Below are 18,840 nucleotides of genomic sequence, written 5' to 3' on the forward strand. Positions count from 1 at the left end.
CCAAATAAGAAATCCCTTTATGATATTGGGACAGATATGAATGGCCTCCTTAGCAGTGGTGTTTGGAAGTTCATTCGAGGTAACACCAACATGGCTGTGTACCCAACAGTATTTAACTGTCTATAATCTGCTAAAGCTGAGTAAGAGATAATATTGGATTTCGACCACCATAGGATGCAAAGGGTTAAAAGATTACACTGCCATGAGGGCGCTGAGAGACAACCACAATGACCAAGAAACATTGAGGCATAAAAAGCAACTGGCGAAGAACAACTGCATAAAGCTCTGGCATGAAGTCTGCAGAAACAGAAGGCCAGGACAAATTTGTAGTAGCCAATGGTATTCGAACCATCTTTGAATAGAATGAGAGTGCAATTGACATAAAAAATGTAAAAAAAAAAGGTGTTTCATAACATGCAGGTTGGGACCTTGCAAAATTTCACAAGTGGGGCTGAAGCAAGCCATCCTTATAGAAAAGGAAAGGAGGGAGAGGAAGCATGGCCCTCCAGAAGAGCAGTACTCAAAGCACAGCAAAAGAGGAATGGGAGTGTTGCACGAAGAATTGATGTATGGTAGTAACGATCGTGGCGATCATATAAACACCGAACACCATTTTCACCATATGAACTGTGGATAAGGAATGAACGACGCACTAGAGCTGAGGCATTAACCCTTCATGATGTAGAGCATCGAGGGAATAAAGGGTTGAGGTTGGAGCAAAGAAATAGGCACAGTAATCAGAATCTTGCAAAGACAGCACAAGAGTGTTCGTCTGTCAGCTCCGCAGGACATGACTTTGAGCATTTAGTTCGGAGATGAGGGATATGGGGCAACCAAGACAAAAAAGTTTCAAAGATAGGACCCAAGAGTTTAGTAGTACAGTATCTCTACGAAGAAAGCAATTTTCATAGAGGGACAAGGAGGGATAAGTAGTGCCATGTGTCCAAGCAAAAGTTATGGCACAATTCTTAGTTGGAGAGAACGTGAAGTTGTGATTAGTAGCTCAAGTCGACATACTATCGATCCCAAGTTGCAGTCTTAGTTGAATAAAGAAGAAATCAACTCTGGGACTGTAAAGAGTGAGTTCGTCTGCATAAAGGGCCTAAAGATCACTAACGGCAACCAAGAAACAAGTAGCGTTTAAAACACTACCCTGGGAACACCTTGCGTTGTACGTTTAGAATGTAATTTGTTACAGCTTTCTCACACATTGTTGGAAGGTGTACTCTAAACGTACGACGAAACAGGAAGCTTTGAAGGAAGAGGGAGAGTGCCATGAAGGTCCAAAGAATGTAGTTGGACTAAAATCTGTAGGATGTTTCATATGCAATTTCAAGTAAAAAAGAGAACAGGTACTATGGAGATATTCGTAGCAAAGGCAATACGAATGTAAGCTGCCAAGTCCACTAGCGTGTCAGTCATGCTGTGACTGACATGTACTCATCTAGTTGTACTCACCTAGTTGTACTTGTGGGGGTTGAGCTCTGGTTCTTTGGTCCTGCCTCTCAACTTTCAATCAACTGGTGTACAGATTGCTGAGCCTACTGGGCTCTATCATATCCACATTTGGAACTGTGTATGGAGTCAGCCTCCACCACATCACTGCCTAATGCAGTCCATCTGTTAACTACTTTGACATTTAAAAAGTTCTTTCTAACGTCCCTGTGGCTCATTTGGGTACTCAGTTTCCACCCGTGTCCCCTTGTTTTCGTCCCACCCGTGTCCCCTTGTTTTCGTCCCACCCGTGTTAAACAGTTTATCTTTATCTACCCTGTTAATTCCTCTTGAGAATTTTGTAGGTAGTGATCATGTCTCCCCTTACTCTTCTGTCTTCCAGTATCGTGAGATGCATTTCACGCAGCCTTTCCTCGTAACTCATGCCTTTTAGTTCTGGGACTAGCCTAGTGGCATACCTCTGAACTTTTTCAAGCTTCGTTTTGTGCTTGACAAGATATGGGCTCCATGCTGGGGCCGCATACTCCAGGATTGGTCTTACATATGTGGTATACAAGGTTTTGAATGATTCCTAGCACAGGTTCCTGAAGGCAGTTCTGATGTTTGCCAGCCTTGCATAAGTCGCAGATGTTATTCTTTTTATGTGGACTTCAGGAGACAGGTTTGGTGTGATATCAACTCCTAGATCTTTCTCTCTGTCCGTTTCATGGAGGACTTCATCTCCCATTCAGTATCCTGAGTCTGGCCTCCTGTTTCTTCCGCCTAGTTTCATTACCTTACATTTACTCGGGTTGAACTTTAGTAGCCGTTTGTTGGACCATTCATTCAGTTTGTCTAGGTCATCTTGTAGCCTCATACTATCTTCCTCCGTCTTAAACCTGCTCATAATTTTTCATCATCAGCAAACAATGAGAGGAACGATTTTATACCCTCTGGGTTTAGAATCGTTTACATATATCAGAAACGGTATAGTTCAAGGATTGAACCCTGCGGAACTCCACTGGCGACGCCTCGCCAATCTGAGGCCTCACCCCTCACAGTGACTCGCTGTGTTCTGTTACTTAGGTACTCCCTTATCCAATGGAGTACCTTCCCTTTCACTCCTGCTTGCATCTCCAACTTTTGCACTAGTCTCTTGTGTGGTACTGTGTCAAAGGCTTTCTGGCAATCCAAAAATATGCAGAGTGCCCACCCCTCTCTTTTTTGCCTGATTTTTGTTGCCTTACCTTGAGGTTACCTTGAGGTGATTCCAGGGCTCAGCGACCCCGCGGCCTGGTCGTCGACCAGGCTTCCTCGTTGCTGGACTGGTCAACCAGGCTGTTGGACGCGGCTCCTCGCAGCCTGACGTATGAGTCACAGCCTGGTTGATCAGGTATCCTTTGGAGATGTTTGTCAAGTTCTCTCTTGAACACTGTGAGGGGTCGGCCAGTTATGCCCCTTATGTGTAGTGGAAGCGTGTTGAACAGTCTCGGACCTCTGATGTTGATAGAGTTCTCTCTCAGAGTACCTGTTGCACCTCTGGTACTCCTCTCTTCCCTTATCACAGAATTCAATTAATCCTGTGAGGCATGACTTGCCATTCATGTTGGTGTTGCGTCACAAAGTTTCTTCGCTCCAGATGTTCCACTAGCTTTTTTTCGCACAATTTTCTCCATCAACTTGCATGGTATGCAAGTTAGCGACACTGGCCTGTAGTTCAGTGCCTCCTGTCTGTCCTCTTTCTTGTATATCGGGACTTCATTTGCCATCTTCCAAATGTTTGGCAGTTCACCAGTGATTTGTTATACACCATGGAGAGTGGCAGGCACAGTGCTTCTGCTCCTTCCTTTAGTATCCATGATGATATTCCATCCGGGTTTATAGCCTTTGTCACATCCAACTCTAGCAAAAGTTTCCTTACATTCCCACTGGTAATCCCAAAGTCTTCTAGTTATTTTATCTTGAGATGATTTCAGGGCTTGGCGTCTTCACAGCCTGGTTCTCGACCAGGCCTCCTTTTTGTTACTCACCCCCCTGGGAAGCAGACAGTAGCAGCTGGCTAACTCCCAGGTACCCATTTACTGCTAGGTAAAAGGGGCATCAGGGTGAAAGAAACATTTTGCCCATTTATCTCCGCCTCCACCGGGGATCGAACCCGGAACCTCAGGACTACGAATCCGAACTGCTGTCCACCCAGCTGTCAGGTGCCTAGTGGTGCCGGAATATTTATTCCTTCTCTTATCTCTGGAACTCCTCCTTGCTCTAATGTGAAGACCTCCTCGAATTTCTTATTAAGTTCTTCACACACTTCCTTGTCGTTTGTAGTGAATCTGTCTGCCCCTATCCTCAGTTTCATTATCTGTTCCTTCACTGTTGTTTTTCTCCTGATGTGGCTGTGCAGCAATTTAGGTTGAGTCTTTGCCTTGCTTGCTATGTCGTTTTCTTATTGCCCTTCTGCCTCTATTCTCACCCTGACGTATTCATTCCTGGGTCTCTCGTATTCTTCTCTGCTCTCAAGTGTCCTGTTATTTCTATAGTTTCTCCACGTCCTTTTACTTAGTTGCTTTGCTAGCATACATCTCTGATTAAACCATGGGTTTCTTATCTGCATTTAATTTTTTCCCTTTTGGATCTGGATAAACTTGTCTGCTGTCTCCTTACACGTCTGCGTAATGTATTCCGTCATGTCTTGGGCCTTCTTTTCCCTGAGCTCTGTTTCCCATGTTATATCTGTTAGGAATTTTCTTATCTCCACATAGTTTGTTTTCCCTTATGAAATGCCAGCCTTTTGTTTTCAGGTCCCTTCGTTGAGTACATTAATCCTTCTTCGACCAGATATTCAATACACTGTGATCGCTCATTCTTACTGGAGCCTAGAAGCCGATTTTTGTTATGTCAGAGTCGTTCAGAGTGAAGACTAGGTCGAATCTCGCTGGTTCATCATTTCCCCTCATTCTTGTGAGTTCCCTGACATGGTGGTTTAAAAAGTTTTGTTGTTGCCACCTCCAATAGTTTAGCTCTCCATGTTTCCTCTCATCTATGCAGTTCCTTGTTCTCCCAGTGTATCCTTCCATGATTGAAGTCCACCCATGATGAGCAATTGGGATCGAATTCTACAAGCAGAATTCTTAAATGTGTAAGCCTAATTGATAGGGGAAGAACCATTGGAATTATTCCAAAATTATATAACCGTGGCTAGGATTGAGGAGGGTGAACACCGATTAAACCTATTATGACGATTGGGACATTTAAACTTGCTATCCCCCCCCCATCACTGCAGCCATACAACATCCAACCTCTCTTCCTTCCCCTGATTGTGCCTATGGCACTTCTGTTATTCACTGGCTCCATTTTGCATTTCCATATCGTTAACTCCAGTATGTTGTTATTTTACTGTGCAAATTTGGGACCAGTATTTTACATGTATATATTATTTGATATCTCTCTCGTCTCCTTTCTAGAGAGAACATCTTGAGAGGTTTGAGTCGATCCTAATAGTTTAGGTGCTTCATTGTGTTTATGTATGCCGTATATATATGTTCTATGAATTCCTTCTATTTCAACAATCTCTTCTGCTCTGAAAGAGAAAGTGAGTATCGAGCAGTACTCAAGACGGAAGAACATTCCGACTTAGACCAGATTTGGCATTAAAAGGAAAAGGACAGCTTGCTACTTCTCCTGGAGGCTCCTTGCTCCTACGTCCACCACATATTGCAGTGGTGTGACGGGGGAATGTACTTCTATGGTACTGCTCACACCAGCAAGAATTACTGAAGGCGGGAGGTCTCGAGTATGAAGAACTCGCAAATAGCTTCTGATAGCTATTTCCCTTTTGTGAACAAATCTGGTTGTGTTCTGCATTATGTATTTCGTTTAAGTTCTTCATTTTTACCATATCTAAGTAATTGGAATTTATCACTGTTAAAAAAATCATATTATTTTCGTTGTCCAATGAAGATTCATACTAGCCTGTCTGTTTTAAATGTCTTCAACTGTGGTAATTTGTATGTAGAATTCTGTACCGTCTGCACTAGATAACACAAAGCTGTGACTTGTATTTTTGTTTATGACTGACATGAGAATGAAAAAATGAGCCCTTGGGTACAGGGCTCAAAGACTGTGTCCATGGGTACAGAGCTCAAGGACTGTGTCCATGGGTACAGAGCTCAAGGACTGTGTCCATGGGTACAGAGCTCAAGGACTGTGTCCATGGGTACAGAGCTCAAGGACTGTGTCCATGGATACAGATCTCCAGGACTGTGTCCATGGATACAGATCTCCAGGACTGTGTCCATGGATACAGAGCTCAAGGACTGTGCCCATGGGTACAGAGCTCAAGGACTGTGTCCATGGATACAGAGCTCAAGGACTGCGCCCATGGATACAGATCTCCAGGACTGTGTCCATGGGTACAGAGCTCAAGGACTGCGCCCATGGGTACAGAGCTCAAGGACTGCGCCCATGGGTACAGAGCTCAAGGACTGTGTCCATGGATACAGAGCTCAAGGACTGTGTCCATGGATACAGAGCTCAAGGACTGTGTCCATGGATACAGAGCTCAAGGACTGCGCCCATGGGTACAGAGCTCAAGGACTGCGCCCATGGGTACAGAGCTCAAGGACTGCGCCCATGGGTACAGAGCTCAAGGACTGCGCCCATGGGTACAGAGCTCAAGGACTGCGCCCATGGGTACAGAGCTCAAGGACTGCGCCCATGGGTACAGAGCTCAAGGACTGCGCCCATGGGTACAGAGCTCAAGGACTGCGCCCATGGGTACAGAGCTCAAGGACTGCGCCCATGGGTACAGAGCTCAAGGACTGCGCCCATGGGTACAGAGCTCAAGGACTGTGTCCATGGGTACAGATCTCAAGGACTGCGCCCATGGGTACAGAGCTCAAGGACTGCGCCCATGGGTACAGAGCTCAAGGACTGCGCCCATGGGTACAGAGCTCAAGGACTGTGTCCATGGGTACAGATCTCAAAGACTGCGCCCATGGGTACAGATCTCAAGGACTGCGCCCATGGGTACAGAGCTCAAGGACTGTGCCCATGGATACAGATCTCAAGGACTGCGACCATTTGGTCACCACTTGGTCCGGGAGACATCTCCCGTCACGCAGGGTGCAGTTGCGCCTCCACAGATCTCCCTTATCATCTTTTGATACTGGTAATGGCTCGAAAGGGCCACCACTTACGGGCTATTCATGCCCGTGCCACCTCTTGGGTGGCTTAATCTTCATCAATCAATCATCAAGGACTGCGCCCATGGGTACAGAGCTCAAGGACTGCGCCCATGGGTACAAAGCTTTTCATTATGCTCAAACTTGGAAATTGAATATCCGTCAGCGTGTTTTACCTGACATTCCTTTGTACTTCATTGTATGGGCTATAATTCCATGGTCACTTTTATTAAACACAGCAGCAAAGAACATGTATATAACTTCGGTAATTTTTTTAATGCTCTATCATTTTGTCATAGTGGTTATCAAATGCAAAGGTTATCATCTTTCTACTCTAAATCCACGTTGACCTGGGGGTGACCTGGGGGTGTGAATTTCATTGCTTGACATGAAACTGGAGATTTGACCTGGGGCTGAGTGCATGTTGTCAATTCCTCTCTGAGTCTATGCTCATATTATTAACAGTTATATTGTCAGAGTTGTGGATATTGTGCATAAAGACGCTGTCCGGATCTTCAACTTTAATGTTGTATATTGGGGTGCTAAACGTAACCTCATAATGTCCATTTAGGATTTCATTAATTTCTTTGTTGGTCTCAATGTAAGAATCTTCACTTGTAAGTATACGTTCAACTGTTGATGGAGCGTTTTTATTTTGTTTTGTATATGTGAAAGTATTCAAAACTTGTCCATTTCACTTTCATGGATTTCTATTACATTTCCATTTCTTCAGTCTGGCGTGATCGCTGTAGCTTCTACTCTATTTCTTCACACTTTGCTTAAATTACTTTTTCTTAGTTGGGATATTTATGTCTGTTTAAGCACTTAAGTTATTCTTCAAATTCTTCTATGGTGTCGTCTGTGTTCTTGCATTTTTAAACCTTGCCTCACAAATCATTACACAAGACATCACACAAATAAACATCACATCCCACCAATGATCCCTGACAATACACTAATAAACCACCATCTCACACCAATAAATCCAACCTCACGTGAATAAACTCCATTCCGGTCCAATAAACGCGACTTTATACTATTATTCCCGACCTCACACCAATAAACCTCATAACATAACTCCATTCTGCACCAATAAACCCAACCTCACACAAATAAACTCAACTTCACACCAATAAACCACATTTTACAATAATGAGCCAAACATCAGTGTTCACCCATTCCCCTCCCTCCCAACACCAATAAAACTTCAGTATCCCTTCAGGTGGGCCGCACACACTCGCTGCATCAGACGGAGGAGGACATGCGCGTTGGCCAGAGGCTGGAGAGGGCAGTGGCCTGGGGGTCTTCAGTGCCTTGGTCAGCATCTTCACAGGAGCTGCTGACCACTCTGGCCCGAGGCGTGGTGCTGGCCGTCGACACTCCCTCTGCTGCAGGAGAGAACCAGAGCTGTAGCCCATTGTGTAGGTGGTGGTTGTTGGGGTGGTAGTGTAGGCATTGTTACGTCATGGGGTTTACCTGTTACTTGTGTTGGTGTTCCCCACACGAGAACTGACCACACAGTGACAATTACCACACCATGTGTAGAAGTACCTGATCAGCTCATACTATTCCTGGCCTGCCATGACACCTCCCGCTCACAACAGCTGCCTCACACCACCCTTGAGTGCTTTGCAGCCCCAGGTATGCCTCCACAATGTGACCGAAGGGATTACTCTTCAGGGATTTTACATTTGTATTGCTCACTGATAAATCTCTGAACTTCAGTGCAGAGATCTTTCTCAACTCTCTCTCTCTATATATATTTAGCACTCAACCTTCCTGAGGTACCCCAGTTATTGAGGTACCCCAGCTCACAGAGGTACCCCAACACACCGATGCTCTCAGCACCTCTGTGATCTTGGCAATCACTGAGTTTACACAACAAAGAACGCCATTCTGGGACACCCAGTAAGTGTTGTACAGTCAGCAGAGCACCACACTCGTCACAGCTTGGTGCAGTACAAGTTAACAGGTAGCTGTGTTAAGTGAGGATGGACTATCTTCAAACAAGTCATCATAAACTCCTCTCAGCATGGCTAGGTGCAATATTACTAGTCAATAACTTTTTTTTAACCACTATTGTGTACTGTTGTTGTTTGTTGAGGGGAGACGACGGCTGAGGGATCGGATGCGCCACGGCTGCCCGATACCGAGAAATAGTGAAGAGGGATGGGATCCCTACAGCCTGTTCAGGCCATGAACGTGACCAATGAAGTAGAAGGAATGATAAAGGATGTCATAATGGATGTCCTCATCTCTCACAACTGCCCCATGAAGAGAACAGGAACAGGAACAGGAATGAGGTGGGGAATATGCAGCGTACGGACGGCACTATGTAGTCTGACGCGAATGCTATAAAACCAAGGATAGTGAAGGTGTTCCACAGTATCCTGGTTCAGACACACTGGCAGTAGGGAGACTCTACCTACCACAGACGATGGAGATGTGCAGCCAGGCAGAAGTGCTCAATCCGGAAGCGAGTGAGGGCCGTATTGAGGAGTTGAGAACAGCAAAGAGTACACAGACTTGGGGAGGAGCTCTCTCAGAGGTTTGACAGAGAAGAGGACCAAAGGGCTAGCGCCATCTCCACCTCCCAACCCACGAGGCAGGCTGCCTGGAGCTACAGGAGGTTTTCCATAAAGTCCAGAGGTAAATGTATAAAGTCTTGGAGTCCATATACTGCTGTGTCAGCTACGTCATGACCACTAATCTCAATATGTCACGGAACCCATTGAGGAGAAAGACCGTCCAACACAAGGTACCAGCATACGACAACAGTTTCTCCTTAGATGTGACACAGTGTGACAGTAGACCCGAGGACGCCGAGATAATATAAGATGCAGGACCCTTGTAGAAATAACAGAGTCCATGTGGTATACGACCGCTGAGGTTCTGGAAACTTGTTGGAGTCTTAAGGCCAGCAAGATTGTGAACAGTTTCCTTGCCAGGTATGAATGAGGAGAGGAGAGCGTTCATGTCTGGCAGAAAGGAGAAAGGAGCAAAGTTAGCAGCCAATGAGGTAGAGACGGCTGATCGATGTGGGACACATTCGTGTAAACCTCCAAGTATCCAGAGACTCGCAGATCTGAAAAAATCGAAGGGGCGAGACCATCTAAATCCTTCTTCTGGCGAGGAGTCTTGGAAAAATCCACAGACATCCAGATGAGCTCCTCTACCCATGGAGGTACCAGAGAGATGACCATACCAGGGAAGGGTACAGGTACAGGAAGGAAAAACTGTAAATATGCATCCAGAGCCCGAATGATGAAAGGCAATTAGAACTGAATGCCTGAAATGTGCAGCAGGCACAACCCACCAAAGATTCTCGAGCTGCAGGTGAGTAAGCACATGGGTAGCAGGGAGATGCACTATCCATTGGAGCCGACAACAGAGGGCGAGATGGCGTACCCTCGACTGTGCATGGAGAGAGAACTGGCGTGGAGGTCATCACCCCTAGTGTGGAGCACAAGGCGGCATTTTGAACAGGATCCAGCCATGCAAAGACAGATGAAGCTGCTGAGCCATAGACTTCACTCGCATACATGATCTTTGTACGAATGAAGGCCTTATAGAGGGATAGGAGCGACTCCTGTGAAGCTCCCCATGCCATCCCATTGAGGATTCTGTAGCCAGCAGCCATCATGGCCGGACGTGTCCTCTGGTTGCTCCAGCTCTCTCTCTCTCTCCCAGCGCTTCACTCTAAAAGGTCGGACCACACTCCCAGCTTGGTGTTTTATACCAGTAAGAGTCGGGGGCTTTCTCCAGTGATGTGATTTGACGATCAGAGTACTACCCAAACAGCTCTTGTTCCCTGCTCCCAATACCATGCGTTTGTTCTCTACAAAGTCCAAGGAACGCCGGTCAATGAGCATGCGTTCGGCAAGACCGACCAACCTGAAGCTTTTTAAGGATGTTTACTTGGTGGAGTAACACCTATCGACATCAGCCAGGAAGGCACGGACATCGTTTTCTACTTCTCGAGCGAAGATGACCTTGACAAACTGGTGAGTGTCCACTTCGACTTTAAAGAACTCCACCTCCTGCTCAACTTCCCACGTCAGTACCTTGCTGCATGTACTGTCTTTATTAGTAATCTCAGCCACTGGATCATAGAATGGGACCTAGCAAATACCTCGGCTTTTATGGGCGATATCCAAGACTCAAACCCAGAAATGGAGTTCTACCAAGCTCTTCATCACCGACCACACCTTGAAGTGCACCTTCGTCAACGTAGCCTCGGCTATCCTGGCTACCAAAAATAGTATCTACAGCTTTGGCATCCACATTCCGCCATTCCGTGTGATGATGGAAAGATTCTACAACGTCAAATGGTGCCTCCGATGGTATGAGTACTCCCACTCTACTAACAATTGTCAGCAGCCCGTCCAGAAATGCAGCATTTGCACCAAGGACAGTCACTATCCAATCTGCACATCGAAAACTCCATGCTGTCGGCTCTGTGACAGCAGCCATACAGGAATTTCCCATCGCTGCCCCTGCATACAAAAAGTCATCAAGAAACTGGAGAAAGCCAAGTCATCCTGTACAGCTGGCACCAACTCAAGCACTTCAGCTCTACTCAACCAATCACAAGCCGAGTCAACCTTCAGCGTGCAAGCTGCCATCTTTCCGGATCTTTCAGGTGGCGATGGAGCCACTATATACCAAATCAACCAATGAGGACCCAGCTCCCAAACCACCAGTCACCCACTAAACTAGCAGTCTCCACCAAAATCTCTCCAAGACCAATCACCGTATAGCACGATCCACGCTTTATCAACAACGGCCAGGATGATTGCAGGTTCCAACCCACAGGAATAAGTGAGGATACTGAACATCCTTTACTCTGCGAATGGTCTTCCAACCTTCACTGTACCCGATGGGGTGGTACCCTACACCACCCCAACTCCAGCCACAAGGTCTCCTCCAGCTCCTTACCCGGACATCACTCTGAGCGAGGCCACCCTTACTGACCTAATGTCTGAAGCTGCCAGGGCCTCTCAGACAACTACTACAACGGAAGCAGCACCTTCTCATCCATTGACTTCTGATACAATTACACCCATCGTCCATGACCCCACAGAACCTTCTACAGCGACAGGATCTGCTGCTACTACTCAACCTCCAAAAGCTTATAGCAACTTGTATTCAGCTGACTCATCAGATGACAACATCTTGGTTGGGATTTCACACTCTCATCAATGTAACAACCAAATGGACTACCAAACAGATGAAAACTCGAACGCTAGTTCTACGTTTTCAACACATGGCAAGACCTACTTGAAATCTGAAATAACCGAAGACCCAGACAAGGAGAAGTCAAAACATTGGTCAGAAGAATGAAGACAGAAGATTGCATCTACCAACACTTACCCTCCGAGACAAGCCTTTCAAGCCACCAAGCAGCCTGAGGCAGTATGAATAAAGAAGAAAACTGGATCAAAATACTAGAAGACAAACGACTACTCCAATCCACAGTGGATAGGACACTGATCTTTCTGCCCTTCTCATCACCGCCCTCTTCCTGTTTCTTGAGATTTCATCCTCGTCCTCAAGTTCTTCATCTGCCAGCTCGATAAACCCTTTGGTTCTGAAAACGAAAGCATGCCACCCTGGAGAGCCGTTTATTGATAATGCAATGTAGGCATGAGGCTCGAAGGTGAGCCACATGGTGTCTCCACATCAGCTGCGGGCCATTGAGAACCACCCTCAGCCATCTATGTTCTGAGGCAAAGAGGAGATAATTGCCCCCAACAGTCACCACTGGCTGGGCTGGTAAACGGGTCCAGGAGAGGCTCATGATGCAACTCTTCACCTAGTTAATGGGGAGTTCCTTCTCCAACACACTTCCTGAGAACACACTCACCAACTCCTGCACCGGGCCTTGCGCTTCCAGGAGAGTGACACCATCTGCCAAAAGGGTTTCGTCATCAGTGGAAGCTAAAACCTGGGCACCATGGGTAATCAGACAGAAGGATGGAGAACAGGAGTGAGCTGAGAATTGCTCCCTGGGAAAGACCACTCAAGACCAGGTGGGAGTGGAGACAACTCCAACTACTGCCACTCTGAATGAGTGGACCTGTAGATAGTTCTGAAACCACCCCAAGACATAACCCAAGAGATCTAGTTAAGCCAAACTTTGAAGGACAACCGAATGGGATGCAGAGTCAAACACTCTGGATGTTGAGGAATGCTGCAAAAGCCTGACTACTCCGGTGACAAGTGCCCATTATTCAATGTTCCAAGGCGGGGAGGTAGTCAGTCCTGTTTCTCCCCAGCCAAAACCCACTGAAGCCCTCCGACCTAAGGTTTCTACCACCCACTACACCAGGAGGTGGACTAGGCAATCCATCAATTTCCCAATATATGGAAACAGACTGATGGGCCGAAATGAACTCGGGATAGACTCATCCCCCCTCTGACTTAGGAAATGGTAAAAGAATGACGTATTTCCATAGGTCAGGGAAGTCACCAAAGAAGCAGCAGGCATTATACTGAAAGAGGTGGGACTACAAGACCCTGGGCATCCAACTAATGAATTCACACAGAATGATGTTTATCCCCAGCACAGTGCCCATCTTAGAGTGTGACAGGGCCTCCTCGTGCTCACCAGGTGTAAATGGACGATCCATATTCCGATCTAAGCCCACCCTATTGGGTGCCCCAACTGATGGGACCTGCAGAGAACAGAAAACCTTCTCAAAATGGTCATCCAAAAGCTCAGTCGTCTGTATTACCCCAAGCTCGCATTACCACTAGGGTCTCTGAGTGGGATGGATGGCCAGGGGTAGCTCCCAGACATCTTACAAACAAAGGCCCAGGTGGAACAGAGGTCAAGGCAGAACAAAGGCCCAGGCGGAACAAAGGCCAAGGCTTCTACGGAGGAATAGATTCGGAGAGAGAGGCACAATAATCAGCCCAGACCTAGAGTTTGGCAAGGAGGACTACCCACCTACACTTGGTGTCCGCCCTTCGAAAAGTCTGGCTCTGCAACGAGGTGGAGTGGCGTCTACACGAATGCCACACACATTGCTGGTCCAACACTGCCTGCCGGAATTCAGGAGTTCACCACAGTTGCACCATGGCAGGAAGGGGTGGAGGTCTGGCCACTAGTCCTCTTAAAGTGGCGAGACCCTTTACTGAAGAGGGACTCAGAGAGGGCATATGCAGATCTGTGCAAATATGCTGTAACTGGGGAAAGGGTCGACCAGTCATCATCCTCATATCCAAGCCACCCCTCCTTAGTGAAGACCCATGTGGATCCCTGGGTGGGGATCCATGTGGTCAGGGCAGGACAAGCAATGCCCCTGAAGGAAATGACAATTGGGAGGTATAATCACTACCCAGATATGGTCTAGTCCATATCTGTGCCATCGTAAAGGGGACCTCACCAAGTATAGAGATCGAGCGTGGAAGTATGTCCATTAAGAAGGTCTATCCGGCTTCCCACATCTGGCGGCGTCAGTAAGTAGAGGTCTGGGGAGTAGAGGAGGAACTAAAACAGCCCAGCTGGCCGTGTTGAGGAAGCAACTCAATAGTGTTGGTAGCCATGATGAGTGTTGGGCGTTGAAGTCACCCATAACAAGACAGTTGTCCGTGATCTGGCTAAAATAGTGGGCAAGCTCCCTCATCATTACCAGAAGACATGGGTTATTAGGAAGTACAAAAGTGCCCCACCCATGGGAGAGGCCCACCTCCACCACCAGGAACTACAAGTGCCCTTCTGGAAAAGAGCAAAGCTGGAGCAAGGAACTTGGAACTGAGTCCCTGACCAAGAGGGCAAGCCCCCAGCATCCTGCACTGGCCGATCTTGTCTGTAGACCGAGTACCCCAGCATCATGAAGGAAAGATTGTCAGGAACCCAAGTCAGAAGCTACTGAATTGGTTGTAGAGTTCTCATTGATAATGAGGCAACCCAGAAAAAATCCGTTAGCTGCCTGGCATATGAGGCATGCGGCAAAGACAGGCAAGGGCGTCTAGACTTTACCAGAGGAGGTACTCTACTAGAGGGAACCAGGAGTTGAGAAGAAAAAGATTGAGGGCACAGTTTTTGGAACAGCTCTTGCCAAGGGATCCCTGCCGCTTTATGGTCGATGTCCAACTAGGGAGCCTCAAAGTTTTCCAGACAACTCTTGGACATGATTTTGTGAGGGGTCGTTGCTGAAATAGAGGGAATACAGAGAACATATGCGGCATACATAGACGCAATAAAGCATCTAAATTATTGGGATCGTCTCAAAGCTCTCCAAATGTACTTGCTAGAAAGACGACGGGAGAAATATCAAGTAATGTACATGTGAAAAATACTGAAGGGTCCAGGTCCCAAATCTACACAGTAAAATAACAATATACTGGAGTGAACGCTATGGAAGAAAATGCAGAATAGAACCAGTGAAGAGCAGGGGTGCCATAGGCACAATCAGAGAGATAGCAAGCAACAGCCTAGTGGACCAAACTCTCACAAGTCAAGCCTGGCCTGGAGCCGGCTTGGGAGATAGAAGAACTCCAAGAACCCTATCAAGCAGGTATCAAGCAGGGTCGTGGCATAAACGGCATGCGAGGAGCAGGAGAGGACCCAATATTATCTTGATCTGTATGACTTGTGCTGCTGCAGTTTTTGTAGTGAGCAGCATTATGGCAATGAGGCAACTATGGTCCAATAAATGGCAAGCACAACTATTGTAACACCGGAAAATTATAGGGCTGGACCTGATACGGGGTCGTGTGTATCGCCACCTGGCCAAGAAGGGGCTAGTCAACCTTAACAGGAAATATAGACGTTGGCCCTGCTGCTCCGTGAATCCTAGTATCTTCCAGTAGTCCTGCCAATGAACCCCCAACACCTGCAGAGCATCCTGAATGTTATCCACTTCAACATTCGGGTAAATTGGGCTAATCTTTGCACACCGGGCTCGAGATTCCTCTTATGACAATACCTGTTGGCACGTGACAAGCCAATCCCTCACCTGTGGGTATACCCGACAGCCAAAGTGTGACAAAGCCTGCACCATGATATGTAGCTTCAGTACAACTTTCCTACCCAGGGTACACATGATATAAAGTAGGAAATGTGACCACAAATCCGAACCCTCGATCCCAACACTTAAGCTACAAGGATTCATAAATACACCCTGACCTGTTTTCGACTGGATAAAGACAACCACAAACAAGAAAGAAGGTACCAGAGGATGCAGGTCCTCTGTAGGCGAGGACATCCTTTTAGTGTCTGGTTTGGGGGTAGCATCTGCCACCTCATTCTCCAACAGGAGTTTGCCTGTCAGGGACCGACCATCAACGTCCATGGAGTCTCTGCCCTGGGAGGCTCCAGGCTCCCGCTGATTCTGTGAGAGCCTCCTGGGTAACTGCAGCCAGCACACATTGGCCCAAGGAAGAGAGGTGAGTCCCAAGGTGAGCTCCCGAGGAAGTGAGGGGGAGAATTCTGAGTGGTGCACGAGCAAAAAATATGAAGTGTTGACACAACGGCTGTAAATCCCTGAATCTTTCAACCACTGTGCCACATTATTATCTGAGTTAGTCTTGCTAACCACTTCAGCTTGTTCATTACCAAAAATGTGATTATCACCCATCCTTCTGAGCTCAAAACAATCACCCTAAAATATCATAAAGAATCGAGGGAGGGAGGAAATTATCAGGGGGAAAGTACCAAGCCATTGCGACTATATAGCATTTAAGAAGGGTCAGGATAAGGAATTGGTATGGGACAGGAGACAGGAATGGTGTCCAACTACTTAGACGGTCGGAGATTGAATGCCGACCTGCATGAAGCGGGACCGGTTCTCTACCGTCCAGCTCAAGTGGTTGGACAAAAATCGAGGGAATGAAAAAAAAAGTTTTATATTACATTCTTGTTAATCACTAAAAATAGCAAAGAAGAATTCTATAGTGTAACAATGAAGTTAAGAGGAAGGATGGTAGCAGAGTTAAGCAGTGACAATGGATGCCATGGTAGGAAGACTACCACAGCGGCGTTGTGGTATCTACATCACAGTTATGGTGTCTGAGATGTATCCTATGTCGTATCTTTAGTGTTCGTGTGCTAGGTGTAGTGGGACTTTTTGTTGCCCTATATTCTCCTCCACTGGAGTCCCTTCACTCCAGGCTAGCCCTACAGAAGGACAGAGGGAGAACATATGTATTATTATGCTCAGTAAATGGACTAATTACTGGTCATCATCTGAAGAGCTGGGTGCTTCAGAGGTCGTCTTACAGCACAGGGAAACACGAAGTTATACAAAGGACTTTTTGGTCAATGTCTTTTGCTGAGATAAGTAGATGATACAAAGAGGGAGACAGAAGAGGAAGAGAACGGAAGGATAAGGATGGAGGAGCAGAATAAAAATGGAAAGGATATCTTATTAAAGATAAGAATGGAAAGTTGGAAGAGCAGGAACAGGGAAAAAGAATGATGTTGATAAGCAGGAGGAAGATGAGGAGAGCTTGGATAACAGACAGAAAAAGAAGAATAAATAAGAATGTCGGAAAATCCGACACCATTTAATAATCATACAGATAATAGCTGTATTGTATAAACAAGTTACCCATAGAAAACGTAACTTGTAGTGGAATTACCGTCTATAGAAAACGGGATATCATCACCACATACTATTATAATTCACCAGCTATTCTGCTGAGAATTATTCTTAAATACATTAGTCTTTGGACTTTACCATCAGAAAAACATCTTATATAAATTAACTTAATTATCAATATTAAAGTAGAGTAAATGTGACCCTTCTATCACTTTCTGAAATCTGGACAATGTAGGCCAGGCATCAGTGGGGAAGGAGGGCAGCCATTGTTGATACTAGACCAGAGGCTCACAGGAGCAAATACGGCTCCTGTTAATTTTACTTGGACGTAGTGTTATGGAAACCAAAGGTGTACCATTTTCAACACGCTGTCAACAAATCAAGTTAAGTGTTCTTTCCGAAACCCAGTATCTTACATTTGTGGCCATTAATGTCATTATATAGGGTGATCCGGTTAGAGCACGTGGAAGCCTCAAACTAAAGGTAATTAAGCCAGGTCTTTAAGGTTCCATGTACAGTTTTCTCTGAAATACTTGTCATATATAGGTACCTGGCTTTACAGCTAGCACCCTTTTAACAGGTCAAGACGAGGAAGCAAGATTTTGTGCACCAGTTACTGGGTGATGGAAGCTACCTCAAAGAGGATAATTTGGTGTCTACACCCTAGTTATACCTGGTGGACTAACCTGCTGTACTATAAGATAAGGAACCTCTTCAATGTATGTAGTCTATTACTGTAGTTTGATTGGCTGCATATATATTCAATTAATATAAACCCCCCCCTAATGTGTAGAGGATCGATTTGTGAGATTAAGAGATTATTGCAGAAATACAGTCCACTTATCATTATACAAATTGCTATCGAAGTATATAAATTAACGTAAATATAAATTCATATAAATTAAATAAATATAAATCTCACAGGTCGGTTCCCACAAAGAAACTAAACAGGAAAAACCGAAAGTAATGGTATTTATATTAACCACACAAAGAAGAGCAGCAGAGGACTCACAGGCGGCAGATATGAGGACATCCGGGCCGGCCTGGGCGCCTCCCTGTGAGTGGAACACGGGCGTGAGGGCGTCCATCTTGGTAATGGCCGCCTGTAGCCCCGCCCCGTCCACCACGCACACACCCCGCCCATCCCCTCCTGGCTGCAAACACCAGCATCTGGGGGAAAGAGAAAGAGCAAGACGATGCATAATGGTTGAATGTATTCTTATTTCATTGTGATGTTAAAACGATATTGATCCATGTTTGTGAAGCTTGCATCTACATGCTGTTAGAATATTTATGTGGTGAACTAGCATGCAAGCACACGTGCGCACGCACACACACAAATTACAAGGAAAGGCTGAGTGAATTGCACCTCACCTCGCTGGAAGACAACAGATTGAGGAGACATGATAACCATATACAAACTTCTCTGACGAATGGACTTGGTAGATAACGACAGATTATTTAGTACTGGGAGTACTAGCAAAAGGGGACACAGGTGGAAACTGAGTACCCAACTGAGCCACAGAGACATTAGAAAAAACTTTTTCGTTGTTAGAGTAGTTAATAAATGGAATGCATTAGGCAGTGATGTGGTGAAGGCTGACTCCATACAGTTTCAAATGTAAATATGATTGAGCCCAGTAGGCTCAGGAACCTGTACACCAGTTGATTAACAG

At 46.1% G+C, this 18,840-nt stretch overlaps 1 protein-coding gene across 1 annotated transcript in view; it reads right to left on the reverse strand.

Moving 5' to 3' along the window:
• Positions 1–6,731: 6,731 nt before the first annotated feature.
• The window catches only part of LOC138363004 (synaptogenesis protein syg-2-like), a 233,697-nt gene continuing 221,588 nt past the window's right edge, over positions 6,732–18,840 (reverse strand). Inside the window, exons 12-13 of the mRNA XM_069321682.1 lie at positions 18,177–18,334; positions 6,732–8,002 (exon numbers count right to left, since the gene is read on the reverse strand). Of these exons, the coding sequence (XP_069177783.1) occupies positions 7,860–8,002; positions 18,177–18,334 (301 nt within the window). The 3' untranslated portion in view covers positions 6,732–7,859. The remainder of the gene's footprint in view (positions 8,003–18,176; positions 18,335–18,840) is intronic.

This window comes from Procambarus clarkii, chromosome 10, assembly GCF_040958095.1.
Source record: "Procambarus clarkii isolate CNS0578487 chromosome 10, FALCON_Pclarkii_2.0, whole genome shotgun sequence".
In the NCBI taxonomy this organism is placed as follows: Eukaryota; Metazoa; Arthropoda; class Malacostraca; order Decapoda; family Cambaridae; genus Procambarus; species Procambarus clarkii.